General features: G+C 45.7%; 1 protein-coding gene across 3 annotated transcripts in view; it reads right to left on the bottom strand.

The window, feature by feature from the left end:
- Nucleotides 1-5,705: 5,705 nt before the first annotated feature.
- NXPE3 (neurexophilin and PC-esterase domain family member 3) overlaps nt 5,706-27,439 on the bottom strand; it is a 32,314-nt gene continuing 10,580 nt past the window's right edge. For all 3 annotated transcript variants that reach the window (XM_050958786.1, XM_050958775.1, XM_050958798.1), the window contains exons 3-6: nt 14,480-15,240; nt 13,255-13,328; nt 8,868-9,074; nt 5,706-7,045 (exon numbers count right to left, since the gene is read on the bottom strand). In XM_050958786.1, coding sequence (XP_050814743.1) covers nt 6,495-7,045; nt 8,868-9,074; nt 13,255-13,328; nt 14,480-15,240 — 1,593 coding nt within the window. In that variant the 3' untranslated portion in view covers nt 5,706-6,494. The remainder of the gene's footprint in view (nt 7,046-8,867; nt 9,075-13,254; nt 13,329-14,479; nt 15,241-27,439) is intronic.

Genomic DNA, 27,439 nt, shown 5'->3' with positions numbered 1-27,439 from the left:
TATAACTATCATAGACATAGATAAGTGGTGATCACTGCCAATACTTTCAATACTCTTGGAGCAGAAGGCTGAAAGGAATCCGAAGCCTGGATTCGAAGCCAGATGGAGAGAATGCTTCATCTTTAAAATACTATGTTGTATTTCTTAATTCTTTCCAGCCCTGCTTTTGAATGCTGAGCAAACGGAACACTTGAAGGATGTCTCCCCTCAAACAAGCAGAAGATATACTGGGAATACCCATCACTGTCTCAGCTTTCTGTCAAGAGATGCAACTTTTGAAGCCTGGAGACCCTGGAACAACAGGCATCTTGAAAGGAAAGCGCTTCCGTAAAGGGGAAAAGGGATTGTAAAACAAATTGTTCTATAAAATAAATATGAATTAAATAAAACAAGGAAAAGGATAATTAAACTAAAAGCAAGGCCATTGAGAAGGAACTGAGAGCAGTTTGCCCACACAGCTGTATAAATAGATTAATAGACTTTAAGGTCAGAAGGGACTATTGTGATCATCTAGTCTGACCTCCTGCACATTGCAGGCCAGAGAACCTCACCCACCCATTCCTGTAATGGACACCTCCGCCACCCTCATCTTTGGCTGAGTTACTCAAATCTTCAAATCATGATTTAAAGACTTCAAAGTTACAGAGAATCTACCATTTACAATAGTTTAAACCTGCAAGTGACCTGTGTTCCATGCTGCAGAGTAAGGCGAAAAACCTCCAGGGTCTCTGCCAATCTGACCTGGGGGGAAATTCCTTCCCGACTCCAAATATGGTGATCAGTTAGATCTGAACATGTGGGCATAACCCACCAGCCAAACACCTAGGAAAGAATTCTCTGTAGTAACTCAGAACCCTCCCCATCTAGTGTCCCATCTCCACCCATTGGAGATACTGGTTGCTAGCAGTTGCAGATCAGCTACATGCCATTGTAGGCAGTCTCATCATACCATCCCCTCCGTAAGCTTACCAAGCTCAGTTTTGCAGGGCACAAGGATGTGTAGGGCATGTGCACAGGTCAAACAGGCACTATTAACAAAAGTCTCCAGTCAAAGATGCATGGGGTACAAGCACACCTGAAGTGGCATGCCGATAGGGACATTACTTGAAGAAGAACTAAAAAGTTTTCAGATTTTTCCTTTTCTTGGTCAAAAAATTTCAGTTAGAATTTTTCATCACAGGTTCTAAAAAACAGCCTCAGCTGAAATAAATGTGAGGAGACCAGGATTCTAGAACCACCTACCACTGACTCACGGTATCACTTAACTCCACTGTACCTCCATCTCCTTGTCTGTAACTTGGGAGAAATGATTCTTACCCACATTTTGGAAAGCATTTCAAAATCTTCAGATGAAGACCACCACGAAAGTGCTGGGTATTTTCAATTTAAAAAATCCCTGTTATTTTTAGATATTTACAATCAGGATTGGGGTTTAGGGTGCTGGAAACAGTACAAAAAACAAAACAAAACATTGCTTGCCCCAAAGGGTTTACAGTTTAGAGATGTAAATAGATTGGGCATGAGAATAATACACACAAGCATGAGAATGGTGAAGAATTGTCTCAGCTATGTATTGTATTTTTTGTTTCCTTAGTTGTGGATAGAGGCAAGGAGTAGGCAAATAGGTGAAAGATAAATAGTCACAGCTTCTCTCTTGACTAGCCATTGATCGGTAGGCTGGGTTTTGTTGGCATAGCTGAGGTATGTGTTAAGGGGTAGGAAGAGAAGATTGTGGCCATTTATATTTTATCAGGAAGTTTATATAACCGCTTCTTAAGGCTTAAAGCAGTTTATTTAGCTAATAAAGACAGAAACCATGAAGTAATTGATTTAAAAATATTGTATTACTTATTGTTGTAATTCTATCAGTACTGTCAATATACAACAGGTGAGATCATTGACAAATATAGAGATGAAAACAGCATTGCAATTAAATTTTACTGATTAAGATGTATAGTGTCACTATTGTTAAGTTGAACACTGGAAACTCCAGTTTCCTTACTTTCCTCTCAATCCTCATTCCCAAAGTAATAAAATACTGGTCCTTAACTTGAGTAAACTGGCTACATTCTTACTTTAAAATTCATGCCCTAAAAGAAATTGGTCATAAATGTGATTGAAACCAATTTCAATTAGATTTTTATAAAGCAGAAATACCTCTTGTGGCAGTCTTTCACCCCCTTTTGAAACTGCTAAGATAGGAACAATTGCATACTGGATCCATAAAGGGATTTAGTTTTTCAATTACTGTTGCTTCCAAATCAAAACTATCTGTGTCACCACAACATCTTGCAAAGGGGCAGATGCACCTCTTTGCTGGTTTACACACGCTTATTTCTGGTACAAGAGAAATAACCACACCAACAAAGGCCCAGGTTAAGCTCCCATGCCATAGCTCAGTTATCTGACAATACAATGGTTATGGTACACATGTATACATTTGTGATAAATGAAGGGTGGGCACCCAGCCAGCCAGTTAGCTGTAAAATCCCTCTTGGCAGCTGTTCTCTACTTGCTTTACCCAAGGGTTAAAAAGTCCCCTAGGTAAAGAAAAGAAAGTGGGCACCTGACCAAAAGAGCCAATGGGAAGGCTAGAACTTTTAAAATTGGGGGGGAAAAACATTTCCCTTTATCTGTGGTTGTGCTCTCTGCGGTGAAGAGATGGGGCAGCAGGAATGCTGTGAAAAGTTTGAACCAGATATGAAAATCATCAGATCATATCTGGAACTACTTTTAACAACCCAAATATGTAAGTAAATTAGGAATGTTTAGAAAAGGAGATTAGGTTTATTTCTGTTTATTTTTCAAGGCTTGTGGATTCCTCTGTGCTAACCTAGATGCTTTTGTTTACTTGTAACTTTTAAGCTGAACCCCCAGAAAGCTATTTTGGGTCTTAATTTTTTGGAATTGCTCTTTTAAAATCTAGCAAAAGCCTAAGTTCCAGATGTATTTTCTTCCTTTTTGTTTTTAAAAAAATTTACCATTTTTAAGAACAGTATTGGATTTTTGGTGTCCTAAGAGGTTTGTGCATGGAAGCAGAGGAGAGAAGTGAAATGCTTGGAAATGGAGCTAAAGCACTTAAGAGCTGGAAAAGGCTAAGCTGGATCAACTGGATTAACAGTCCTTCTCCAGGTACTGCTCCCCATGCCAAGAAATTCCCAACATACAAGGTAGGCGATGATACAGAGGCCTTTTTAGAAAATTTTGAAAGGGCCTGCCTTGGGTATAACACCCCTACAGAGCAATATATGGTGGAGTTGAGGCCGCAACTGAGTGGACCCTTAGCAGAGGTGGAAGCTGAAATGCCTAAACAAAAGGCCAGAATTAGAATGGGGCTAACACTCGAGCATGCCCATCGACAGTTCAGAGCCCTAAGGTGGAAACCACACATGGCATTTTCATGACACGCCTACCACATTGTAAAAAATTGGGATGCCTGGAAATCAGGAGCAAGTGTTAAATCTCTGTAAAATCTGTCTCTCCTAATGCAAATGGAGCAGTTCTTAAGAGGATATTCCTGAGGAAAGCCCAAAACTATAATTGAGGCGGGGGAGATCAGAACCGAATGGGTGGAGGTGGTGGAGAAGAAGAAAGCTAGTAGCAGTTGGAGTGGATACTAGAAGGGGCAACCCGAGACACCACCCCATCGGGGTCAGCTGGGCAATGCTTTAAATGTAATGAGCTGGGGCATGTGAAGGCCAACTGCCCCAAGAGTATCAGCTGACTACAACTCATCACCCTGGAGTCCCACCAAGAGCCTTCAGGCCTAGAGGCCTCGCAAATACCCCTGGAGTGAAGGGAAACTGAGTGTAGGAGGGAAGAAGATTACTGCATGGAGAGACACTGGCGCACAGGTGTTAGCTATCCACCAATCCCTGGTGGACCCCAAATTCATTGACTCAGAGACCCAAGTGATGGTGTAACCCTTTAAGGCCAACTCTTTTAACTTGTCTACAGCCAAGTTGCCTGTCCAGCAGAAGGGCTGGTCAGGGATATGGACTTTTGCAGTCTATGATGATTATCCCATTCCCATGCTGCTAGGAGAAGACTTAGCCAACCATGTGAGGCTAACAAAAGGGGTGGAGATGGTCACCTGAAGCCAGGCTACACAGGCCTCCACACCTAACTCCATTCCTGAGCCTCCTACAGGAACCCAGCCAGAGGTGGTGGAACCAGACCCCAAACTGGAGGTTATAGATCCAGTTCCTGGAACTCCGCCAGAACCAGCCTAAGGATCAGAACTGGTGGAGCAGTCAGCACCAAAGCCCATGCTTGCAACCTCACCAGAGTCAGGGGAGCCAGCACCAAAGGGCACTACAGAGCCTGCACCTGCAGCAGCAGCTAAACCAGTGCAAGAGGCTCAACTGGAGCCTGAAATACCACCTAGTGCACCAGTGGAGAGTGGTTCACAATCGATGGAGACAACCACATCACCTGCATCACTTCCAGTGGGACCAAGCCCAAGTCCACAACCCAGCAAGGAACTAATGTCTCCAGCATCAAGGGAACAGTTCCCAGGCAGAGCAGGAAGTGGATGAGAGAGGGAGCTTGGACAGCTGCACGGAGCGACTCACTGCCTCTCAGCTCTTCTAACAGGTCCAGACTTGCTATAGATGGAGGTCTATTATTCCAGGAGACACTTTCTGGTAGGCACAAGGAGGACTGGCAACCTCAGAGACAGTTCGATTCAGCCTTGACAACATTGTACTACCATAAATAAAGGCAACAAAATCCCTACAGATCACAGATAACACACAACCTTTGCCAGAGAGGTTCCCACAGCACTGCTAGCATAGCATACCTCGCCATGCTGCCGTAAATCTGATGCTGGCAGCCAGGTGAATTTAATCTGATTTATGCGGTTTAGAGGCCGATGAGTGCCAAGCTAGTTTCACATCTCAAACTCTAAAGCTAAATCTTCTCCTACCTTTCTATGGTTTGTGATGAGAAGCAAGTAGAACACAGCTGCGTGTGTGACTCATTCCAGCATATTCATGGGCATGCTCTCATTACAGACATGTTGCACATGCACTGATGGGGACATGCCACTTGGGGCTCTGCTCACACCTGATGCACAGCAACAGGGGAGCAAGACTGTGGCAGAGAAGGGCTACAAAAAGAGAAAGATGGCAACGCTCTGTTCCCACTGAAGTCAATGGTAGAATTTCCATTGGTTTCAATGGGAGCAGAGTTCTGAAGATGTCATAGCTAGTGCTTAATCTGGGAATTGAACTTTATCAAGCCAATAAATCAAAGTGGGACTTACACTGTAACCAGGTCCAATCAAAACAAGAAGCACAATGTGGAAATCTATTAACCCCTTCTCTAAAAGTGCCACTCAGCAATAAAGTGTCAGCTGTAACACCGGAAATTCAGGAGGGATTTACCAAGTATCTGTACACAGGGCAACACCGAAGGTATTTTGTACCCCATATAACTGGCAGATTTGGCAGCTACGAAAATGGTACAAAGAATGTCCAACATAAAAGTGGAAGAACAAAGATCAGTCAGAGCAAGAATTTATAGTGACACTGTCAAGAGTTGTAGGCTCAAAATTTGACTCTCTCCCCCACCTTATCCGTTTGTGAAGTCCATGTAATTCTGTGTGTTCCTCCCCCTCAAAACAAATATATTCTTTAATATAAAACAGAAACCCAGGTCTCATAAGAAGCCATGAAATAGTAAAACAGAGTGAGCACATGACAGGAGGGGAAAACAAACATTTTAATATCAAACTTCCAATGAGTTATTGCAGTGTTGTTGCTGCTGCTGAAGAAACTACCTACTACTGGTGCTGGCTATCTGTATTATTTAGAAGCCATTCTGTAAACATTGTGGATGGTTGATTAATATGCTGTATCAATACCGACACATCCAATAAATATTCTGATAATTCTGCAGGCTTTTTAGGTTGTGCTTCCTGGACTGATCCAGTGGTTTTGGAACATTCCCTTTAGACTCCTGATTAGGACTTTGGATTACTTCAATCACAGAAGCACAATATGAAACACATTTGGTTGTTCTAGATACCCAATACAACTTCGGAACAACCAAAGAAAGGCTGTTCCCAAACAATCCTTCCCAGGTTTCACACAGTACTCTGGATGGTGAGAAAGGACTTTGGGAACTGAATCAGTGCTGTATGAATATTCATGCAGTGCAGACAGACAATTAATAAAGCTAATAATTTAAGTAGTTCTGTAGTGAGTCTTGTAGTTTTGATTTAAGGAGCACCCTAGTAATCTGAGACAAATTACAAGGTCAAGGGGAACCATCCCTACAGGAAGATATAAAGGTGGTCAGAATTAGTCCATTCCTCCTTACTGCCACTTGCAGTCATCTGTCTCCATGGCCAAACAACTGAGATCACATGTGGGAACAGTAACCATATAGTTTGCCTGTAGCTTCATTTTATAGCTCTGACAGAGAATGATTTGGTTCTGCTACAGCAAAACATGATATGTGTGTCATGGGGCTCCTCTCCACCGATTGTGCTAAGTTTCTGAAGGACAAACGAAAGACAGGAATGCATCTATCTGATTCTTAATAATGATGTCCTGTGGATGCAAGTTGTGTGGCAAGTAGTGGGCCAGAGACATCTCCCAGGCATCCACAAAGGACACAGAAATTCCTGAGAACATCTTCCTCATGATTGTGTCAAGCTGAAAGGAATACCAGTCACTGTTGAAGAGACTCACTTCTGGCCCAAGCTCCTGAACATTGGCTGTTCTGATGACCACCAGCGTTTTGGGGCTGCGATCCAGCAGTAGAATGATGGACCTGCGAATGTTCCTCAGTCTTCGGATGTACACCTCCACAGGGAAGGTGCTGAAGTGGGACCATATGGTTATTGCTATCACAGTGTTTCTTCCGCCTACAATGCCATTCAGTTCATTGGCAATGTAGCGTAGCTCGCTACTGAAAACAGTGGTAAAGCGAATGGGTGGCCCATGACAGCGGAACTTCAGCAGGACATTGTGCTTCAGGTCCACAGACATAAAAGGACCTACGTTTTTAGGACTCCCAAGGTTAAATTCCACTAGATCTGAAACACAAGAAGAATAAAGATTTCCTCTCCTGCCATCTTTTACCATCCATAAATCATTTGGACAGTATGAAAGTTCTGCTAGAAAAGAGTGTTTGAACAGAATACTAAATGCAGTTAAAAAACTCCGATGTTTGCTACCTGAGCACTGAAACATATACCCACTAAGACTGGCATCTCTCTAAAGCTGAAATGCTATCAATGAAAAGCAATATCTTCCATTAACTTCAGATAAATTCTTTTTCCCCCCACCATCTTATAAATAAAGGGATTTTCTGAGCAGATTCTTTCCATCATAAATACCCCACTGCATAAAGTGCCAGCAGAAAGCCTTTTCTACCAACTTTTAACCTCCATTTAATTTAATTAGCACTTCAGGAACTAAGTCAATTGTATTAAAATGATTTTCACCCTTTATCTAAATAAAATTGATTCCTTTATGCAGTTATGATGGTTAATTCAATTACTGGCTACTAAATTATGCCATCTAATAAGGAAGGTCAAAATTCTGAGTGAAATGAAAGAAGAAAGAGTCCAACACTGACCAACAATAGTTGAAAAAGTTACATTACTGCAGGGGTGGGCAAACTTTTTGGCTTGAGGGCCACACTGGGGTTGCAAAACTGGATGGAGACCCGGGTAGGGAAGGCTGTGCCTCCTCAACAGCCTGGCCCCTGCCCCCTATCTGTCCCCCCTCCCACTTCCCGCCCCTTGACATCCCCCCTCAAAACCACCAACTCATCCAACCCCCCCCCCTTGTCCCCTAACTGCCCCCTCCTGGGACCCCCTTCCCCTAACCACCCCCCCTGGGACCCCACCCCCAATCCAACCCCCCTGCTCCCTGTCCCCTGACTGCCTCGACCCCATCCACACCCCTGCCCCCCCGACACCCCACACCTATCCAACCCTCCCTATTCCCCTTCCCCTGACCACCCCCCCGAGAACCTCTGCCCCATTCAACCGCCCCCTGCTACCTGTCCCCTGACTACCCCCCAGCTCCCCCCCCTTATACAGCCCCCCGGCCCACTTACCACACCAAGCAGAGCATGCACAGCAGCATGTCTGGCTGCCGTGCCAGCCGGAGCCAGACATGCCGTGCTATGCTTGGCAGGAACGCACAGCTCTGCCACCCAGAGTGCTGCCCGTGGGGCGGCGTAACTCTGCAGAGGGGGTGGGGAGGGCAGGGAAGGGGCTGGAGGCTAGCCTCCCTGGCTGAGAGCTCAGGGACCAGGCAGAATCCGGCCTGCGGGCCCTAGTTTGCCCACCTCTGCGTTACTGGAACATTGCAATTGCTACCACGTATATGTATATGTATTTTTTTTCTTACTATAGGTTCCATTCTATGCATCTGATGAAGTGGGCTGTAGCCCATGAAAGCTTATGCTCAAATAAATTTGTTATCTCTAAGGTGCCACAAGTACTCCTGTTCTTTTTGTGGATACAGACTAACACAGCTGTTACTCTGAAACATGTCTTATATAAGCTACATCATGCCCCTTGGTGGTTGTACATTAACATGTTCACTTATCTCAAAGTAATAGAAATGGTCTTGATTGACGTAAGCAGAATACATTCCACGGTGCCAGTTTTGAGGGTGTATTGCACATATATTTGTTCACTGGGATTTGGCCCCATATATTTCCACTTTTTACTAAGGAATTTGGATGACTCATCCTGTCAATGGCTATTTACTGAAAATCCATTTGCCATCCATCCTTCTTTATTTCTTCCATTATTTTGATATTAAGATAAAAAATCACTATGGAGTGAGAGACATAAAGACTTTTTTAAGGCAATCTGCACAAAGCAAAAAAGAAATTACCTGGAACAAATGTGGTCAGATATTCAAACCATTGTCTTATTGTAGAATCGCCAAAGAAGTGGACTACTTTTCCTTGTAAGCATTCACTAATACCAGCTGTCTTGTTAAAATGACGGATCCAATGTGTTCTTGGCCTCCACTCATCTTGGTAATAGTAACCCAAAGGGAAAACAGCTGGGCCCTGAGATCTGTCCAGATTGGCTGATTCTGGAAGAGGAAAATAATTCCAGATTAATACACAATTACAAAAATAAACTCTGTAATTTTTATGGAAGTATATCCAACTGAGGAATAGCCTGAGCCCTTATCCTAATGCAAAGTAGCATGACAAAGAAAACAGATTAAACACCATAATCTAACACTTTTTAAAATTCGTGCTGCAACAAAAGACAGTTATAGGCATCTCTACCAGCTTCACCTACAGTTAAAGTTACTAAGTACATTACATGTACTTCACATTATAAGACCTCACTGTAAGTTGCTTGTAACTTTTCAGCCTGAACCGTTAAAGGATGGCAATGTCCCTTGCAAGCTGTCTGCCTGAGGCTGGATTTTATTTTTTTATGTTTCAGCAAAAATGCTTCGATTGTTTCCGAGACCAAGATTAGGGAAGAATATATAGTTTTCCTTATGTTTTAAAAAAAATCTTACAGTCATTTAGTTGATAAGCTCTAGACTCTCCATGCTTTAGCGAAAGGAACTGAAATCCGGATGAGGGGGGTTACCTTTGTCAGAGATGTGCCATGAAAAATTATCAGACCAAAACTGGACAAGTTATAAGCCTTTGAAAAATCTCAAATTTGCACATGTGCAGTAGAGATTTGTTTGAGTTTGCAACTAAATTCTCCCAAGATAGCATTCCTCACTGAGCATGCCCTATCCCGGGGCTGCAGTGATGGAGCTGCAATTGCTCCTCCCAGCTGTCGTAGATCGCTGTGGTACCAAGCATCAGAACTGAGGGCAGGGAACCTGTCTCTCCTGTGTTCTCAGAGGTCCCCCTGCTGGCTCCCAGTTAGCACGGAGAAGGAAGCAGCCTAACTCAAATAAAAAATGGACGGGGAGACTGGAACAAGGAGGTGCTGGGATGGGGAAGGAGAGACTGAAGGGAACAGGAGCAAACAGGAGCAAGGCTGGAGTGGGGAACAAGGGCAAAAAGGTCTGTGCCCACTACAGCACACTTCCCTCCAGAGTGGACTGGAACAGAAGATTCCCCTGTATCACCATTTCTCCATTGTCAGCAAACACCTGTGAAACCCACTGGGCAAAGTCTCTCTCTCATCCCCCTCAACTGGCTGGCAGGGTCACAGCTAAGGAGGGGGCCTAGATTACCAGCCCACCCGCATCAAAGTTGAGAGGTGCTGCAACCTGGAACATGAGGTCTCAGATTGGATCACAAATTCATTCCAATTGCCTTTCGCCCCAAAGCACATTTCTGGCTGGCCCATATAAAGGATGACAACCTAATATTGCTGTCAGTTACTCCATTAGTTTAAGTGGCAGAGATCACTTGTGCAGTGGACATAAGGTTCCAAACCTGAAGACCCATGAGGTGTCAATATTATGCCACATGATAGTACTGTTTTTTCAGTTTGTTTTTTCCAAAAAACTAGGAAGTTACACATAAAAACTGTTAAAACAACATTAAAGTTGCAAAGGCAACCTTAATTCAGCCCTCACGTGCGTATATATTATGTTGCAGTCTTTAATTACATGATCACATAGCATTCTTTCCACAGGACCCCTGCCTCAGTCAGTACACAAGATGAACTACACTTCCAGATGAACAAATGTTGTGTAGTGAAGGAAGATGTTGTCTGTAGGATCCCTGTATGATGCTGGCAGACCAGATGCCAGCTCATATCTAGGCCCCTAGTCCTCATTGAATACTGACAATCTTATAGCTGGAAACCAATCTGGCCTACCTGTGTGTGAGTGGTATTAAAATAGATAGAGTTATAAGAATGTGTTTAGACTTCATGGAATCCTTGTAGGATGCTGCATGTATTACAATTAATTGTAATAGCTGCATGTTATAAAGTAACATTTAAATGTTGGCGCTATAACTATAAAAATGTTTGCTAAGGCTTTGTCTACCCCGGAAGTTCGTCGGCAAAACTTTTGTTGTTTGGGATGTTGAACATACCCCCAAACAACAAAAGCGTTACTCACGAACAGCGCCGGTGTGACAACGCTTTGTCAGCAAGAGCGCTCTCCTGCCAACAAAACTGCTGCCGCTCATCGAGGGTGGAATTTTTTTTGTCAGTCGGAGAGCTCTCTCCTGCCAACAAACAGCGGCTACACTGCGCAGCTTTTAGCAGCATGGCTGTGTCACGAAAAACTGCATAGTGTAGACATAGCCTAAGACTGTAAAATCAGTCTGAGGAGAAGCATTACCAAGTTTGAAATGCTAGTTCCCCACAAGAGGTGTTATCTTCTCCCTGACAAAAGATGGTCTACAGACATCAGACAAACCATTGTGGACAAAAGACTTTGCAGATTGCGTCCCCACACCTCTGAAGAAGGTAAATGCACAAGCCCACATCCCATCACAGTTTGAATGCTGGAGGAAGGAAATAAAAACGCCTGTTCAGAAGAAATTGTTATTCCTATGCTGCTTGATTCTGAGGGGTGAGGATTTCTAAGCATAAACAAGGAGTTCCCAACTCTTTATCTTGGGTTAGCCCAAAAGGACAGAGTTTACTTATTAGAGAAGTTTCTATTATCTTTTGAAATCTAAGATAAACTTATACACACACAAATGAGTTAATCTTATAAATAACTCTAATATGTTTTCCCTCAGTAATATGCCTTTAGTGAGTTTATTACAGGGGTGGCTACAAGTGTTGTCCTTGGCTTACAATCTAAATACAGCTGAGCTGAGGTAAACGACTGGTTCTTTGGGACTAGGAGTAACCAGATTACTGATTTGACTTTTGGTGTAAGCGACCATCTGTTACAAAATTCCAGCTTGCCTGGGTGCCAAGATAGACTGGAATGCCCAAGGAAACTGTCTATGACACCATGGTAAGACTGTTATAGTGGTTTAGGAGTTCATACTTGTTAATGGGTTGGAGAAATCTAATTACAGAACATACAACCAGACTGGGAGTTTTGCCCTGCCTCTTGACAATCTGCCCTAGGGTGACTAGACAGCAAGTGTGAAAAATCAGGACAGGGGGTGGGGGGTAATAGGATCCTATATAACAAAAAGACCCAAAAATCGAGACTGTCCCTATAAAATCGGGACATCTGGTCACCCTAGTCTGCCCTGAGGTTGGCACTCACAGTCGTGAGCCACTCCTGCAATGAATGAAGGAAATGTCAGGCTGTCTGAAGTTGAAAGATGCACAGCGACTGAAGCAAGGAATTGCAGGAAGAGAAGGATGGTCTCAAGATTGAGTCAGTTTTATCCCTGCCCTGGCCACAGAAGTCCAACTTGATGCTCATCATATCACCTAAACCAAATTTTTCACAGATAGTCACTAACTGTGTGTTCCTTATTTTCCAGTGCCCAGCTTGAGACCCTGGGTCTGAGTATTTGCAACTGAAGTCAATGGGAGCTGTGCAGTGAACGTATTTCAGGGGTGGCCAAACCGTGGTTCATGAGCCGCCTGCAGCTCTTTTACAGTTATAGTGCAGCTCTCAGAGCCCTGCATCCCCCTTCCCCATTCTCTGCCTACCAGTCTGCTTGGGGGGCTTCTGCCCACAAGGAGGGAAGTCTTGAGGCTTCAGCCCCACAGGAGGTGCCCCAGTCTGTCCTCCCCCATTAGACCTTATGAGCCCCTGTCTGTGATCCCCAGCAGCTCCATGCTGTCTGTCTCCATATCCCTCATCTCCTGACCTGGCCGGACTGTGAAAAAAGCACTGCAGGCTCTTTTCTCCCTAGCTGGCCAGAGTGACTGCTCTGTTCTAGCACCATGGCGCCCTCTGGTGGGCAAAAGGCAGAACTGCAGCAACTTACTGGCAGAAACTATTTTCGGTGGCGGAGGGAAATAAAAATATGCACAGCACATTAAATATGCACATGTGCAGTGGGGCAGAATTCCCCTAGAAGGAACAAACCCTAGTAAGAGTTTGTGACAGAGAGTGTAAGATCAACTGATGACTCTATTCCTAGACAACGCCTCTTCAAACAAAAGCTCACTGTTGCAATGGTTGTTTAATTTCTACATTTATATGGCAAAGATTTGTAAACCTGTTAATACTTTCTAAATAAATAGATTTTAAAAAACAGATTTACCATCTAATTGTATTCAATGCATAAATTAAAAAAAAATTTGCCAAATAACTGGGAAAACAGTCTCCAGTATTATTTAATCATGCCTGTTTCCCTTTCTATTGATTTCACTATGATTTACAAAACAATGATATTTAAAAGACACTTTACCTGTAAGTCCTAAGGGTTCTACAGTCACTGAATCAGGGCCACTGGGAAGTACTGGCACTTTGATATTCACATCACTTGAAGAACAATAAGAAAAATATAAATGTAATAAAGCAATGCTGGATATTTCAAGTTTATTTTTAGCATCACTTTCTCCTAACTCATGTGCACACACTGCATAGGTGGTAAGTTTTTTATTTTTAAGGCGCACTCTACCTTCTAGCACTCCAATCAATAAGTATTAATCTTCTTGAGACAACTCTCTTAATCCCACTTAGCCAAAGCTTTAACATTTTGGTAGTCCTAGGATATTAGATTTTACTTTATAAACCTATTTTTACTTGCACAAAGCCAGCGGGGTACATCACTTGCAGCAATCAGAAGTCTGTACAAGACACTAGGGGAGCTACCTCATAGATTCCATGGAGTCCTTAAGCCATGATGGGCTTTTACTGGTTGAGACCCACACATTCTTGTATAGGGAAGGCAGAGCCATAGTGCTACACAGTGACCTCTCCAGTTCTACTATAGGAATAATCCATACTTGAAGGCTGTCATGCACTCATTTTCTGTCATTTCAGACCATAGTGATTGAGAAGGAGTGAAGAGCACAACAGGCAATCAATTTAGCAATAACATGCTGATTTTCTAAGGAAAAATTACTGTGACTGAAACCACCCTTGTATTCACACACTACTGTAATAATTTTTGTATAAAATATGCTTTGTGAGGTATTATATGAAAACTAATAACACTGATCATCAATATTCTTGTGTAATGTATGTACCAAATGCATATTTAGAGTTATGAACAAACTGAAATGATGACTGAAATAAATGGAGCAATCTCACATACACACAAAAACAAAACAAAACCAACCACTACCACAGGTGGCAGTAACACTCATCAGTGTCAGCAGACAAGCCTAGTACTGATTTCAGGACACAGAGACTCAACTACCTCTCTCCTAGTTTCTTCAGTTTGAGACTGAAGCATGCGGGCTGGGCAGCATGGGGAAAACTTTTGCTGTTACTGCTTAAGCGGTATGTGTTTCTGCAAATAAAGAGAAGACTTCTATCTCCAGGAATGTCAATCCAGCACCTGTCATCAACTTTGCAACTAACTTGTTGCTTGATCTCTTGTCAACAAAAGCACAAATATAACTTAAATTATGACTGTTAAAAAAAATAGTGTGCACACTTCTGCATATATTGAGGAACATACATACGTTTGGAAAAAGAGACTCTCAGAAGGTGTCAGAAGGCCCTTTTGATATCCTCCCTTGGCATGGTTGATTCTGCTGGCACAGGACAGTTTTCTCGGCTTGTAGCAGAACCATGGTTCACCAGTGTAGAGGTCTGTGAAGTTACAGACAGGCAGATCTCCAGGCAAACATACATTGCATACAGTGGTTTCTGAAGTGCTACCAGACCTGAATAAGCTTTTAAAGTAGACTCTATCTGGCCTTTCTTCCCGTAAACGCTGCAGGACTTGTATCCCTTCACTAGGGTGGACCAGAGACACAGATACTCTGACCTCCCCTGGCCAAAGTAGAGTAAAAAAGACTTTGTAAAACCCGTTCTGCTCATCTACAACCCTTCCCGTTGCTCCAGCTTTCAGCAGAGGAGAGTGAATTCTCGCCTGTATGTAGTCTCCACCATACTGCTTTGGTTTGCCTTGAAAATCCTTCATGTGGACACGCACCTCTAACTGATCTCCCACCTTGAAGCGCACATGGGAATTCACAATCACAAAATTGCTGTGGGCAGGATCAGTGCTTCTTATAAATGGGATTTTGCTTACAGGGGGATTTGGCCACTGTATAGCAGCAAACAAGGATTCCTCCTCAGCTTGTTCTCTTTTGGACAAAGTTTGATGTTCATAATCACAGTACTGCTTTCGGGTAGTTTTAGTTGTTGGTGATGAAGACTGCTGGTCACCGGTCTCCTTTATCCAATTTAATGCCGAAACAGTGTTGTGATCCAAGTGCTGCAAAGGAAGAAGACTATTAGAAAATGGGCTATTAACATTACAATGTTTTGTCAGGATATAAAACCATAAAAACTGTGCTTTGTTTTTGATAGTGTAGGTCATGGTGGGCAAACTATGGCCCGTGGGCCGGATCCAGCCCCTCAGGGCTTTGGATCCGGCCCACGGGATTGCCCCCCATGGTGCCACGGGCCCAGCACATCTCTCAGAAGCAGCTCCCGGGTGGGGGGGGGGGAAAGGGCTCCACGTGCATTGCCCTTGCCTCCAGGCACCACCCCATGCAGCTCCCATTGGCTGGGAATGGGGAACCCTGGCCAATGGGAGCTTCAGGGGAGGTACCTGGAGGCGCGGCAAGGGCAGCGCATGCAGAGCCCTCCATCCCCCCTCCCCCAGGGGCCACGCTTCCCGGAACGGCACGGGGCCAGGGTCGGGGTCAGGGCCAGGGCCAGGGCCAGGGCCAGGGCCGGCATGCAGGGAGCCTGCCCTAGCCCGGGTGCGTGCCACAGCCACCCCAAAGCCGCTTTAGGTGAGCGGCACCAGGCTGAAGTTCGAACCCCTCCTACACTCTGCCCCTCAACTCCCTGCCCTAAGCCCCCTGCCTGCATCTCATACCCCTCCTGCACCCCAACTCCCTGCTCTGAGTCCCCTCATGCACCCCACACCCCTCCTGCACCTAACCCCCTGCCCTGAGCCCCCTGCTGCACCCTGTACCCGTGCTCCTTGCCTGCACCTCACACCCCTCCTGCATCCCAACTCCCTGCCCTGAGCTCCCTGCACCAAGTGATGGGCTGCCAAAATATTAACAACAGGTTCCCTTCCCTCACCCCACGAGGGGGTCGTGGCCAGCCCCCCTGGGACTCCTGCCCCATCCAACCCCCCACGTTCCTTGATGCCCCCCGGGACCCCTGCCCCATCCAACCACCCCTTCTCTCTGTCCCCTACTACCCCTGGAACCCCTGCCCCTGACTGCCCCCCACTGCCCCATCCAACCCCTGCTCCTTCCTGACTGCCCCCCCAGGACCCTTGCCCCCATTCAATCCCCATGTTCCCTGCCCTCTGATAGCCCCACCCCTATCCAACCCCCTACAACCGCCCAAACTCCCTTGCCCTCTTCCAACACCCCCTCCCTGCTCCCTGCCCCCTTACTGCGCTGCCTGGAGCCACTCAGCCGGGACCGGGGCCAGCACCGGCATCGGTGCCCGAGCCAAGCCGGGCCGGGCTGGAGCCATGGGGCCGGGACCAGCACCAGCGCTGCGGGGGCCGGGCCAGAGCTGGGGGCGCTCGGCTGGGGCCAGGCTGGGACGAGCCTAGGGGCGCTTGGCCAGGACTGGGCTGGGGCTGCTCAGCCGGGACCAGGAGCCGGGCCGGAGGGAGCCGCGGGGCCAGAGCCAGGGGCACTCGGCTGGAGCTGGGCTGGGGCTGGGGGCACTCAGCCGGGGGCGCCAGGCCGGAGGGAGCCGCTCAGCCGAGACCAGGAGCCGGGCCAGAGGGAGCTGCTTGGCCAGGCTGGGTCGGCCAAGCCTCCCCTCCCCCAGTACCCCAGCTCACCATCGTGCCTGCTGCTTGTTTCAGGCTTCCTGCAAACATCTGATTCGAGGGAAGCAGGGAAGGGGGAGCAGAAGGGGGGTGGAGCATTCAGAGGAGGAGGGGGAAGTGAGCTGGGGCCAGGGCGGAGTGGACAGCTGCCGAAGCTTTTGTTAAATAAAGCCGGGGTGAAAGTAACTTACAAGACTTACCAGTACTGCCAAAGTCCTGAGGGGGATGTGGCCTCACCCAGAAAAGGCGGGGCCTCTCAAGATTTAAAGGCCCTGGGGAACCAGCTGTGGCTGGGAGATCCAGAGCCTTTAAATCAACCAGGGGCTCCCAGCTGCAGAGGTGGCTGGGAGCCCCCTGGGGCTCAGGGCAAATTAAAGGCTGGGGCTCTGGTCGCCAGAGGGAACCCCGAGCTTTGCGGGGCTAGGGCAGGGATTTAAAGGGCCCAGAGCTCCTGCTGCTGAGGGAAGCCCAGAGCCCTTTAAATCCTGGCCCCAGCCCAGCCACCAGAGCTGTGGCCAGGATTCAAAGGGCTCTGGGCTGCCCGCAGCGGCGGGGAGCTCTGAGCCCTTTAAATCTCAGACGCGGCCGGGATTTAAAGGGCTCAGGGCTGCCCGCAGCTGCGGGCAGCCCAGAGCCCTTTCAGTCCCCACCGTGGAAGTCGATGCGGTCCAGCACAGCATACTGGCTCTTGCCGGTATGCTGTACCGGACCGGACCGGCTTACTTTCACCTCTTGACTGTATGTATGTGTATGTGTACGAATGTGTCACAAACAATGCAGCTGCAGCCTGCCACCGACCAGCAGCGACCCCAGCAACCGGCCCCTGTGGGCTGCTGCCTGCAGAGAGCCAGCAGGTGCCGCTGGGCTGAGTCTGCCAAGGAGTAAGTAACCAAGGCAAAAACCACAGCCAGCCAGCCAGAGAGGGAGCTGGGGAGGGGAAGTCAGAGGTGAATGAATGAAACAGGAATAGCCTTCATGAAATATACAAGATATTTAGAGAAAGTTTTGTCAATTTCAGCCTCTGCACTCTGCAGGCAGGACAAGACAAAAAAAAGAGATCTGAGATTGCACCCAATGTCCTAAGGTGTTTAAATCAATACATAAAGAGGGTGGATTGGAATGAAAACTACTATTTCTTTCAAAGGAGGCACAATAATTTCCCTGAATATTCAGTTTTCCCCTCCAATCCCTTTGTGGTTTTGTCTATGGGGGCTATTTGCTTTCCCTGTGAATCTTTAGTTGCTTTAGCAAAATTGCTTTGCCCAAAATAAACCCTCATCATCATGACACATCTTTCCACCATGTTGTTCATGGTTTTTATGTTTTTTTTTTAAACAGTAACATTTCAAAGAGGATCTGCAAGCAGTTTGGACATCACAACCATGAACCTCTGCTGGGGAGGGAATGGGATAGATTTAAACTTGGAAATGGTTCCTGATTTTGATTGTGTTTAGGAGATCCCCTCATCCCAGGGGCAGAAAAGAACTCACCCTGCCATGGTCACACACACCCAACAACAACTGGGAGTGAAATTAACAAGGATGCCAGAAAGGACTCCTAGCTCTGGGCACTGAACTGCACAGGGAACAGCTGAGTTTAAACTGTTCTTTTGCAGGCAGCAGCAGCCAGTGTCCCTATTACAAGCTAGAACCTAGAGGAGAACCAATGCTGGGGGTGGGGAGAAGGAGGAATGCAGAGCCTTGTCTGCAGCCTGGATGGAGGAGGGGGAGGGAGGAGCTGAGAAACCAATGTGACAGTGAGTTTTCCCCTTCCACCTGCTTTTATTAGCTTTGGATTTAAGCTGTGCAGCCAAATGCTTGCATTTGTTGTGTATATTAGTATTGGAGAGATCCCCTCATCCCGGGGGCAGAAAAGGACTGCCCCTGCCATGGTCCACACACCCTCCCCTTGACTCCCTCCCCCCAGGTACTGTGAGTGAAATTAACAAGGATGCCAGAAACCTAGTTCTGGGGGCTGAACCATCAGGGAACAGCTGAGTTTAAACTATTCTTATGCAGGAAGCAGGCTTCTCTCTCCCTCCCTCAGTCAGTCTCCTTTTCTTACAGGTCCTCCGTACCGGCCTGTACCAGCTTACTTTCACCTCTGAATAAAGCCCTTATAGAACCGGTTGTCCCGGAACAACTGGTTCTAAAAGGGCTTCTAAATTTAACAATCAGTTCCTGCGAACCAGCATGAACTCGGTCCAGCTCACCACTGCCTGCACCCCTGTGCATCTGTCATGGTATAATTCCTCAATCTGAACTTTAGAGTCCAAAAATGGGGTACCAGCATGAATTCCTCTAAGCTTAATTACCAGCTTAGTTCTGATAGGCTGCCACCACCCAAAAATATAGTGTTTTGGGGCACTCTGGTCCCCCAAAAAACCTTCCCTGAGGGACCCCAACACCCAAATTCTTTGAGTCTCACAACGAAGGGGAATAAACCATTTCCCCTCCCCCTCCTTTCTTCCTCCCAGATCTTTCCCACCCTCGGTACACTAGGAGATCACCGTGATTCAAACTCCTTGAATCACAAAACAGAGAAATCAGGTTTTTTCTCCCTCTTCTCTCCCCGTCCCAGGCTTTCCCTCCCTGGGCTACCCTGGAGAGATAGACAGATTCAAGCTCCGTGAATCTAAAACACAGAGGAATTTCACCTTTCCTCCCCCACTCCTCCTTCCCTTCTCCCACCAATTCCCTGGTGAGTACAGACTCAGTTCCTCTGAGCCTTAACAAGGGGAAAAAAATAATCAGGTCTTTTAAAAAGAAAAGTTTTTAATAAAAGAAAAAAAAAGTAAGAAATCTCTGTAAAATCAAGATGGAATATTACAGTGTCTTTCAGCTTATAAACACTAGAAAGAAGTCTCCCCCCAGCACAAATACCAATCAAAATCCGTCCAGCAAAATACACATTTGCAAATATAAAAAACAATCAAAAGACTATAACTGCCTTTTCTACTTAAAACTCACTATTCTGAATATATAAGAGACTGTAGCAGGGAGATTGGCAAGAAACCTGGTTGCATGTCTGGTCCCTTTCAGGACCCAGAGAGAACAAAGCAAAACCCAAAAAACACAAACAAAGGCTTCCCTCCACTGAGATTTGAAAGTATCTTGTTTCCTGATTGGTCCTCTGGTCAGGTGTTTCAGGTTCACTGTTTGTTAACCCTTTACAGGTAAAAGAGACACTAACCCTTAACTATCTGTTTATGACAGCACTCCAACCAGGGACGTCCTTAGGCATAGGCAACATAGGCATGCCTAGGGCACCTGAAAATTTGGAGCACCACTGGGTCTTAGTGTCCACCCTCCCATCTTTCTTATCCTTGTTCTGACCCTTCCTGCAGGCTCCCACAGCTGGCTGCTGCAGCCTGGTGAGTCTTCCTCAGGAGGGGATCTATTAGTTAAAAGTGAAAAAGTCTCCAGCCTGCCAGACCTATTAGCACAACACTGAAACTGTTAAAGAGCCATTCAGGGGGTAATGAAACCATTCAACAGGCATTTGCCAAACCCCCAGGCACTTTCTGTCAGTTTCTGAATTTACTGAGAAAAACAGTTGTGCATGACTGTAATATTTACTCAGAACATGTCAGTCTACAGGACCTTAGTTTAAAATTTGCTTTAAAAATATTTCATTAGTGAGTTGGTGAAGATTATAAAATCACATCTCTAAAAAATCCTTGCATAAGTTTTTAGATGCACAATCATCTTTAGGCTTAAATGCCTGGATCTTCAGACATATTCTATGATTCTAAGGCCTTGGCTACACTGGCGCTTTACAGCGCTGCAACTTTCTCGCCCAGGGGTGTGAAAAAAACACCCCCCTGAGCGCTGCAAGATACAGCGCTGTAAAGCGCCAGTGTAAACAGTGCCGCAGCGCTGGGAGCGCGGCTCCCAGTGCTGCAAGCTAAACCCCATCAGGATTTGAAGTTTCAAGTGTAGCCATAGCCTAAAAAACAATATCAGGGTTGGAAGGGACCTCAGGAGGTCATCTAGTCCAACCCCTTGCCCAAAGCAGGCCCAATCCCCAGACAGATTTTTGCCTCCATCCCTAAGTGGCCTCCTCAAGGATTGAACTCACAACCCAATGCTCAAACCACTAAGCTATCCCCCCCAAACTTAAATAACTATTTCAAAAGATCACCCTTATCTAAAACACACATTTTAATTACTACAGTAAAAAAAAAAAACTTGCTTCCAAAGTCTTCCTGTCCATTCCTTTCTCCCTTCACTCCCCTTGCCTCCCCACCCGCCACTGAAGAGAGCCCTTAAAGGGACAACACCCCTTTGCTTCCAGATAGCTGGACAAAGAGTTTCCCTTTCTTTACTTCTGACTATCTGATGAACTAGCTTTAAGAGAACCCTCCAGCAAAATCAGAACCTTAGAAAAATATAAAATCCTTTGTTATGCCTAAAATCTTTGGAAACATATTTTTTAAAGTTGGTGAAATTTCATAAACATGTCTATTATTATGGAGATCACACAAAGTAAACTAGTGTTTCCTTTTCCTAAAAGCAAGGAGCATTGTTATATACACACTAAACCTCTGTGACTGATTCATTTAAAATAATGTCTGTTTCAGTGAGTTAATCTGTAGTAATCTAGAATGATTACTTTATGAAGGCTTAAGAGTACATTTAAAATATAAAATCAGTTTAGAAATACTGATTAAGAAAATGTAAAATAGAGAAGAGCTGCATCATGTATTCCATAATATTTAATGTTGTATTCAGCAAGACAGCTGACTCTTACTGTACAGTTTTTGCAAATAAATAAACTTCAGGGCATATCAAAGAACCTGTGACTGACATTTTTCATTCCCGAATCAGAAGTGCTTTTAATTAGGTACCTTCTTCATGTCCATTTGGCGTGAGGGAGAGGGTACAGGGGTCTCTGAGGGGAACTGTGACTCTCCGCCACTGTGAGGTGGGCCAGGTGTCTCGTTATGCTTTCTGCCTTGTCCCTCTGCCCACCCCCCTGCCCCCGCCAGGCTGTAAGCTCAGGCTGCTGTTGGGCATAGGGGCACCAGTTTAATAATGCTGCATAGGGCCCCATAAATCCTAAGGACGGCCCTGACCCCAACCTCCTTCTCTGAGCCCCCTGCCGCACCCTGCACCCCAATCCCTGCCCTAAGCCCTCTCCTGCACTCCGTACCCCAACTCCCTTCCCTGAGTCCCCTCATACACCCACACCCCTCCTCTGCCCCAATCCCTTGCCCTGAGCCCCTTCCTGCACAGCGCACCCTCTCCCACACCCCACATTCCCTCCTGCACCCCAACTTCCTGCCGTGCATACAATTTCCCCACCCTGATGTGGCCCTTGGCCCAAAAAGTTTGCCCACCCCTGGTGTAGGTGGTGATCAAATATTTTAGTGGCACAGGGACACTGAAGAAGATTATATTCACCCTAGGATTTCTGAGAAGCTAGATGCCTGATTCTCATTTACACAAAGGCTCTGAAAATTAGGCCCAAAGATTTTATGGTTACATTTTGAACATCCATGCAACAGCAAAGTATCAGTAAGGTAATAATTATAAGGCTTCCTTTGCCTAAGATATAAAGGCTAGCTAATGTTTTATTTTAAAACTAAGGCACAACGGGCCAAATTTATCACCAACATGAGGCAAAGGAAGTTGCTTACATTACGCCAGGGACAAAACTGATCCCACACATTTACATGCTTTTTAAACTGTCCACTGCCTTTGGCGATCATGCTGTATTTGTCTAGTCACTCCACATTACTTTTCATCATCCTTGTGTAAACATGCATCTCCTTGTTTAAAGTCAAGAAATTACAGATATTCAAAAAATGATTGAAAGACATGAATGAATGCATGAACTGGTTAATGGTTACACAAGTAGAATACTGAGTGACAAGACCCACTCTTCAAGCATTCGTCAGGACAGACTATGATTTCACATGCTTCTAAAGCTCTAAATCAGTAAACACAATATTCTAGGGGTAAAAGTAGCACAGATCAAGTGTTCCATGAAACTGAGGGAGATTTAGGAAAGTTAGGAAGGTTTAAGTGCTAGGTCAGGCTAACAAAGAGGGAAAACTCTAAGGAAGTTGCTGGAACTTCAGCAAACTGGAAGTATTCCCAAATATAAATTTTAGGGAAAACATTAAGACACCAGTGAATTCATGGTGGCTTCAACTTGCGAAGTACACCCTTCAGCTTCAGGCCTCAGTTCAAACATGCATCAAGCCAGGGGTTATGGAGACATTTTCCTCGCTAATTGATACACAAAATAGGGAAACTCTTCTTACTTCTCAGTGAAGACTTAATGTGAGATCTCTTTACTTTACTTACTAATTACTAAGGCCTTATCAACTTCACAAAATATCTGAAGAAGTGGGTTTTTTAACCCATGAAAGCTTATGCCCAAATAAATCTGTTAGTCTTTAAAGTGCCATGGGACTCCTCGTTGTTTTTGAGGATACAGATTAACACGGTTACACCTCTGATACTTTACAAGATATATTACTCTACATTATAAAGTTTCAAAAAATTACATCTGCAGTATCTAAAAAGAGATGAGATAAAATAGAGAGTTTTTTTAATTAAAACAAAGATTTTTGTTTTCTTGCCCTATAATTCACAAGTAATACGGTGGATTTCCCAGTAATTAATAAGAATTAGTGAAGTTCTAATGTAACTCAATCCTCTACACGACATGGCAGCACACAACATTATTTTGTATCTTTATTCAGTCATTCCCCATATGTCTCTCCACACTATCATTATTTAAATTTTCCACTCTTCCAAGCAGGGACTGTGTCTTTATGCTCTTAGAGGTGCTTAGTGTGCTTCTGGGTGCTAGATATTTTTAAGAATAAGAATGCACAGAATACACTTTAAATGATTAGCAGTTTTTCTTTAGTCTCAACGTAGTGCTGGCAGCATGCACTACGCAAGTCCTATGCTTATCCACACAACAGGCATTATACAGGCATTGCAAGCTTCCTCACACTGCCCCACCAGCGTGCCACAATACTGTCTTGGAGGGTACACTTTTCAAAGTCAGAAGATACCATGCCCTTTCAGTGTCTGGCCTCTGCCATGTCTCCCAGCAAGTGTACCAAGCAGTGCAAAGCAAGTTAGTGTCAGCTGAGATGTCTTTTGTGACGTGGCCACCTTCCACTGACAGTTGGACTGTAATCAGCTGTCACCCACACAACCAAAAAGCCATCAGATAGCAATGGCTTTTGGCTTTCACCGGCCAGAGATGGATTCAGACTGCAAACACAGAGGTGAAATGGTCTATGTCCTATTATCAGTGGTCTGGGAGACAGTCTTAAATATTTATTGACTTTCTAGATTACCCTCATGGTTAATTTCAGGTGCTAAACTCTCCAAAAACTGGCCAACAATGACAGCACTGTGAAGGCAGCGAGTTGCTTCGCAGTTTCCATGTATAAATGTCCCAAAGCTGCATCTGAAGGCCCTGAGACAGACGTCACTTGAAGGAAGGATTAGTTGACCTCCTGTGGACCCTTTGAAAGGGTTGGGAGGAATTACAGTGTGGGAGAAATGCCCTCATGTACAAATGAAAATCTGTAGTTCACTACTCAGGTAAGCACCCAATACAGGGCTGATGAACAGAAAACTTTGAAAAAGATCCTTTAAAATTTCAGTATGATTCCAAGCAGATGAAACTTCAGCTCTGTTCAAAAACTCATAACCCTGTTTCAGCTATAATTCTTAGCCTGCCTTAACACATCTGGACATGGGTGGCGAGTTCTATGGGCCCCTGGTGCCTGGACACCATGAATATTACTGGTGCCCAGGCACCACAGGCCCGGCTCGAGCACTGTCTGATGCCAGGTCTCTCCTTCGGCCCCACCTTCCACCTCTGAGCGCCCCTCCCTGACCTGTGCATCCCCTGAGCTATTTAAAACAGCCCAGGGCCCCCAATCACCACTGGCAGCACAGTGGAGCTGAGCAGCTTCCTGCCTGCTCACTCCACATGGCTACCGGCCCCTCCTGCAGCCCCTGGGTGGGGTGGGTCTGGGTCTGTGTCCCGCCCCAAGTGCCCTTGTGGACAATGGGAAGCTGCGGGGGCAGAGCCTGGGGGTAGCAGCACATGGAGACCCCGGGCCCACCCTGCCTAGGAGCCCCACTCCCTCCCAGAGCCTGCACCCCCACACCTTTCCCATACCCCCCTTCCAGCCCCCAAACTCCCTCCCAGAGCCTGCACACAAACAGCACCCAAACTCCATTCCAGAGCCTGCACCCCTTCTCTCTGCACCCCTTCCTGCACACCCACCCCCTGCCCTAGCCTGGAGCCTGCATCCAGCACCCAAACTCCATCCCAGAGCCCACACCTCCCACCCCCTTCCCACAAACCCTCTCCTGCCCCCAAACTCCCTCCCAGAGCCTGCACCCCAGTCCTCTGCACTCCCTCCTGGAGCCTGCACCCAAACTCCCTCCCAGAGCCTGCACCACTCACCCCCTCCTGTACCCCCACCCCCTGCTGCAGCTCGGAGCCTGCACCCATCACCCAAACTCCATCCCAGAGCCTGCACCCTTGAACTCCTCCCGCACCCAAACTCCCTCCCAGAGCCTTAGGCAGGTGGGTGGTGGAGTTTGGAGGGGCAGGTTCTGGGCACCACCCAAATTTCTACAAACCTGCCACCCCTACATCTGGATGCCTCACTGCAGGGCCAGCTTTAGGAAGTGTGGGGCCCAATTTGAACAGTTTTGACGAGGCCCCGGCAGGGATGACTATTAAATATTATATAAACACATGGGGCTTGTGCTCCAAGTCTTCTGTGGCACTTCAGGTCTTCGGCGGCACTGAAGGATCCGCCGCCGAAGTGCCGAAGACCCAGAGCAAGCGAAGGACCAACCGCCAAAGTGCCGCTGAAGACCCAGAGCGCCGCCAGCTGAGTAAAAATTAAAAAGGCACCTCTAGCCAGGGAAGAGATTCTCACTGGGCACGGGGCCCTCTGAGGTGCGGGGCCCAATTCGGGGGAATGGTGGAATTGGCCTAAAGCCGGCCCTGCCTCACTGTTGCAAACCAGCATTCATAACTATAACATTAAAAGAAACAAATTGCAGTGGGGAAAAAAAAAGGTCCAAATGGTACAGATCAATTCTGAAGAAGTGTGGAGAAGAGATTTTATCCCCACGAAAATATAAATGACACTATATGGAACTAAGAATGTCCAATCCTATAGCTCAGTCTTCTTATTTTTATAGTATCATATTTATAGTATCATATCCTTTGTACCTTGTGCCTACTCTCTGCCTGCTTAGACAGGGAACAGGTCATTTCTGACCTCAAAGCACATGGTTGATGCTATGTAAGTAAGATTTTCTAAATGTTGAAGACAATGCTAAAAACTTAACAACTGACAGAAAAAAAAAACATTCTAGAACAGGCTGACTGTCTTGGATGTTTGGCAACTGATGGCTTGATGTAAAGAACATAATTGCCACACTGGGTCAAACCAATGGTCTTTCTAGCTCAATATCCTGCCTTCTGACAGTGGCCAGTGACAGATGCTTCAGAACACGGCAATATTAAGTTATCCATCCCCTGTTGTCCAGTTCCAGCTTCTGGAAGTCAGAGGTTTAGGGACACTTGGAGCATGGGGGGTGCATCCCTGACTATCTGAGCTAACAGCTAATGATAGACCTAGCATCCATGAACGTATCTAATTTTTTTCCTAACCTAGTTATACTGCTGACCTTCACAACATCACATAAAGACTTGCCTAACTTGTCAGATGTCAGATAAGGCAACTTCCTGGACTAACCTTACTGAATTACATTTAAGTATCTTAGGAGCTCATTCTTTGAAGGACTGATCACCTGCTACAACTCTTGTTGAAGTTGGGAGTGATCTCTGCTAAGCTTATTAGCAAGAATGTAGGTTCTTACATTGTTTTAATATGTTTTCGCTGTAGTGTTTTTACTTTAATAATAAATTTGCTTGCTTAGAAAGAGCTGTGTGGTAACATACCTGTGGGCAATTACAGCCTCTGAGAAGATGGCAAAGCAGACCTCCTGAGGAAGTCTGACTTGCTGGGGAATTCACAGTGTAGGCAGGGAATAGTGTAGCCTGGAAAAATCCTGGTCAGGAGGGGGAGATGCTGGGGATACTGGAAGCCTGGGAGTGGGTGCTTTTCCTGAAGCAGAAAGGGGGAATATGGGTGCAGTTGCCCTGAACTATGATAGACGTTAAAAACGAGGAGCAGGAAAATAAGTAGAAGCACTGTTTAAGACTCTGCACTGCAATATAATGGACTCAGACAACAGAAACTTTGTACTTTATTCTCATCCTTTCAATAATTGTTATGTTTAATTATGATTTAAGTTTCACTTTGGACATCCAGGGCAGGGATTTGCACATATCTAAAGCGGCTAGCACATTATTAAGTGTTATATAAAGAAATACCTGCTTCATGACATTAGTCCTATTGGATGATTATTTCCCTACACACAAACAAAACCAAAAAGTCTGCAAAAGAAACTGATGCCAAAAGAGATATGCCCTTATTCTTGAAAAGTAAAACACTTTTGGACAGAATCATATTAATATCTTGGCACAATATTTAACCCAAGTGGTACAATGGCCCTGTAGTGAGGCAGTGTGGCGCCCCGCCGCCCTAGAGGGAAAAGAGCCCATCTGGAGGCTGGAGTGGACGGAGCTA

Source organism: Gopherus flavomarginatus, chromosome 1 (genome assembly GCF_025201925.1).
Source record: "Gopherus flavomarginatus isolate rGopFla2 chromosome 1, rGopFla2.mat.asm, whole genome shotgun sequence".
Taxonomy (NCBI): Eukaryota; Metazoa; Chordata; order Testudines; family Testudinidae; genus Gopherus; species Gopherus flavomarginatus.
Note: the sequence above shows the minus strand (reverse complement) of the source record. Positions and strands in the feature narration are given on the sequence as shown.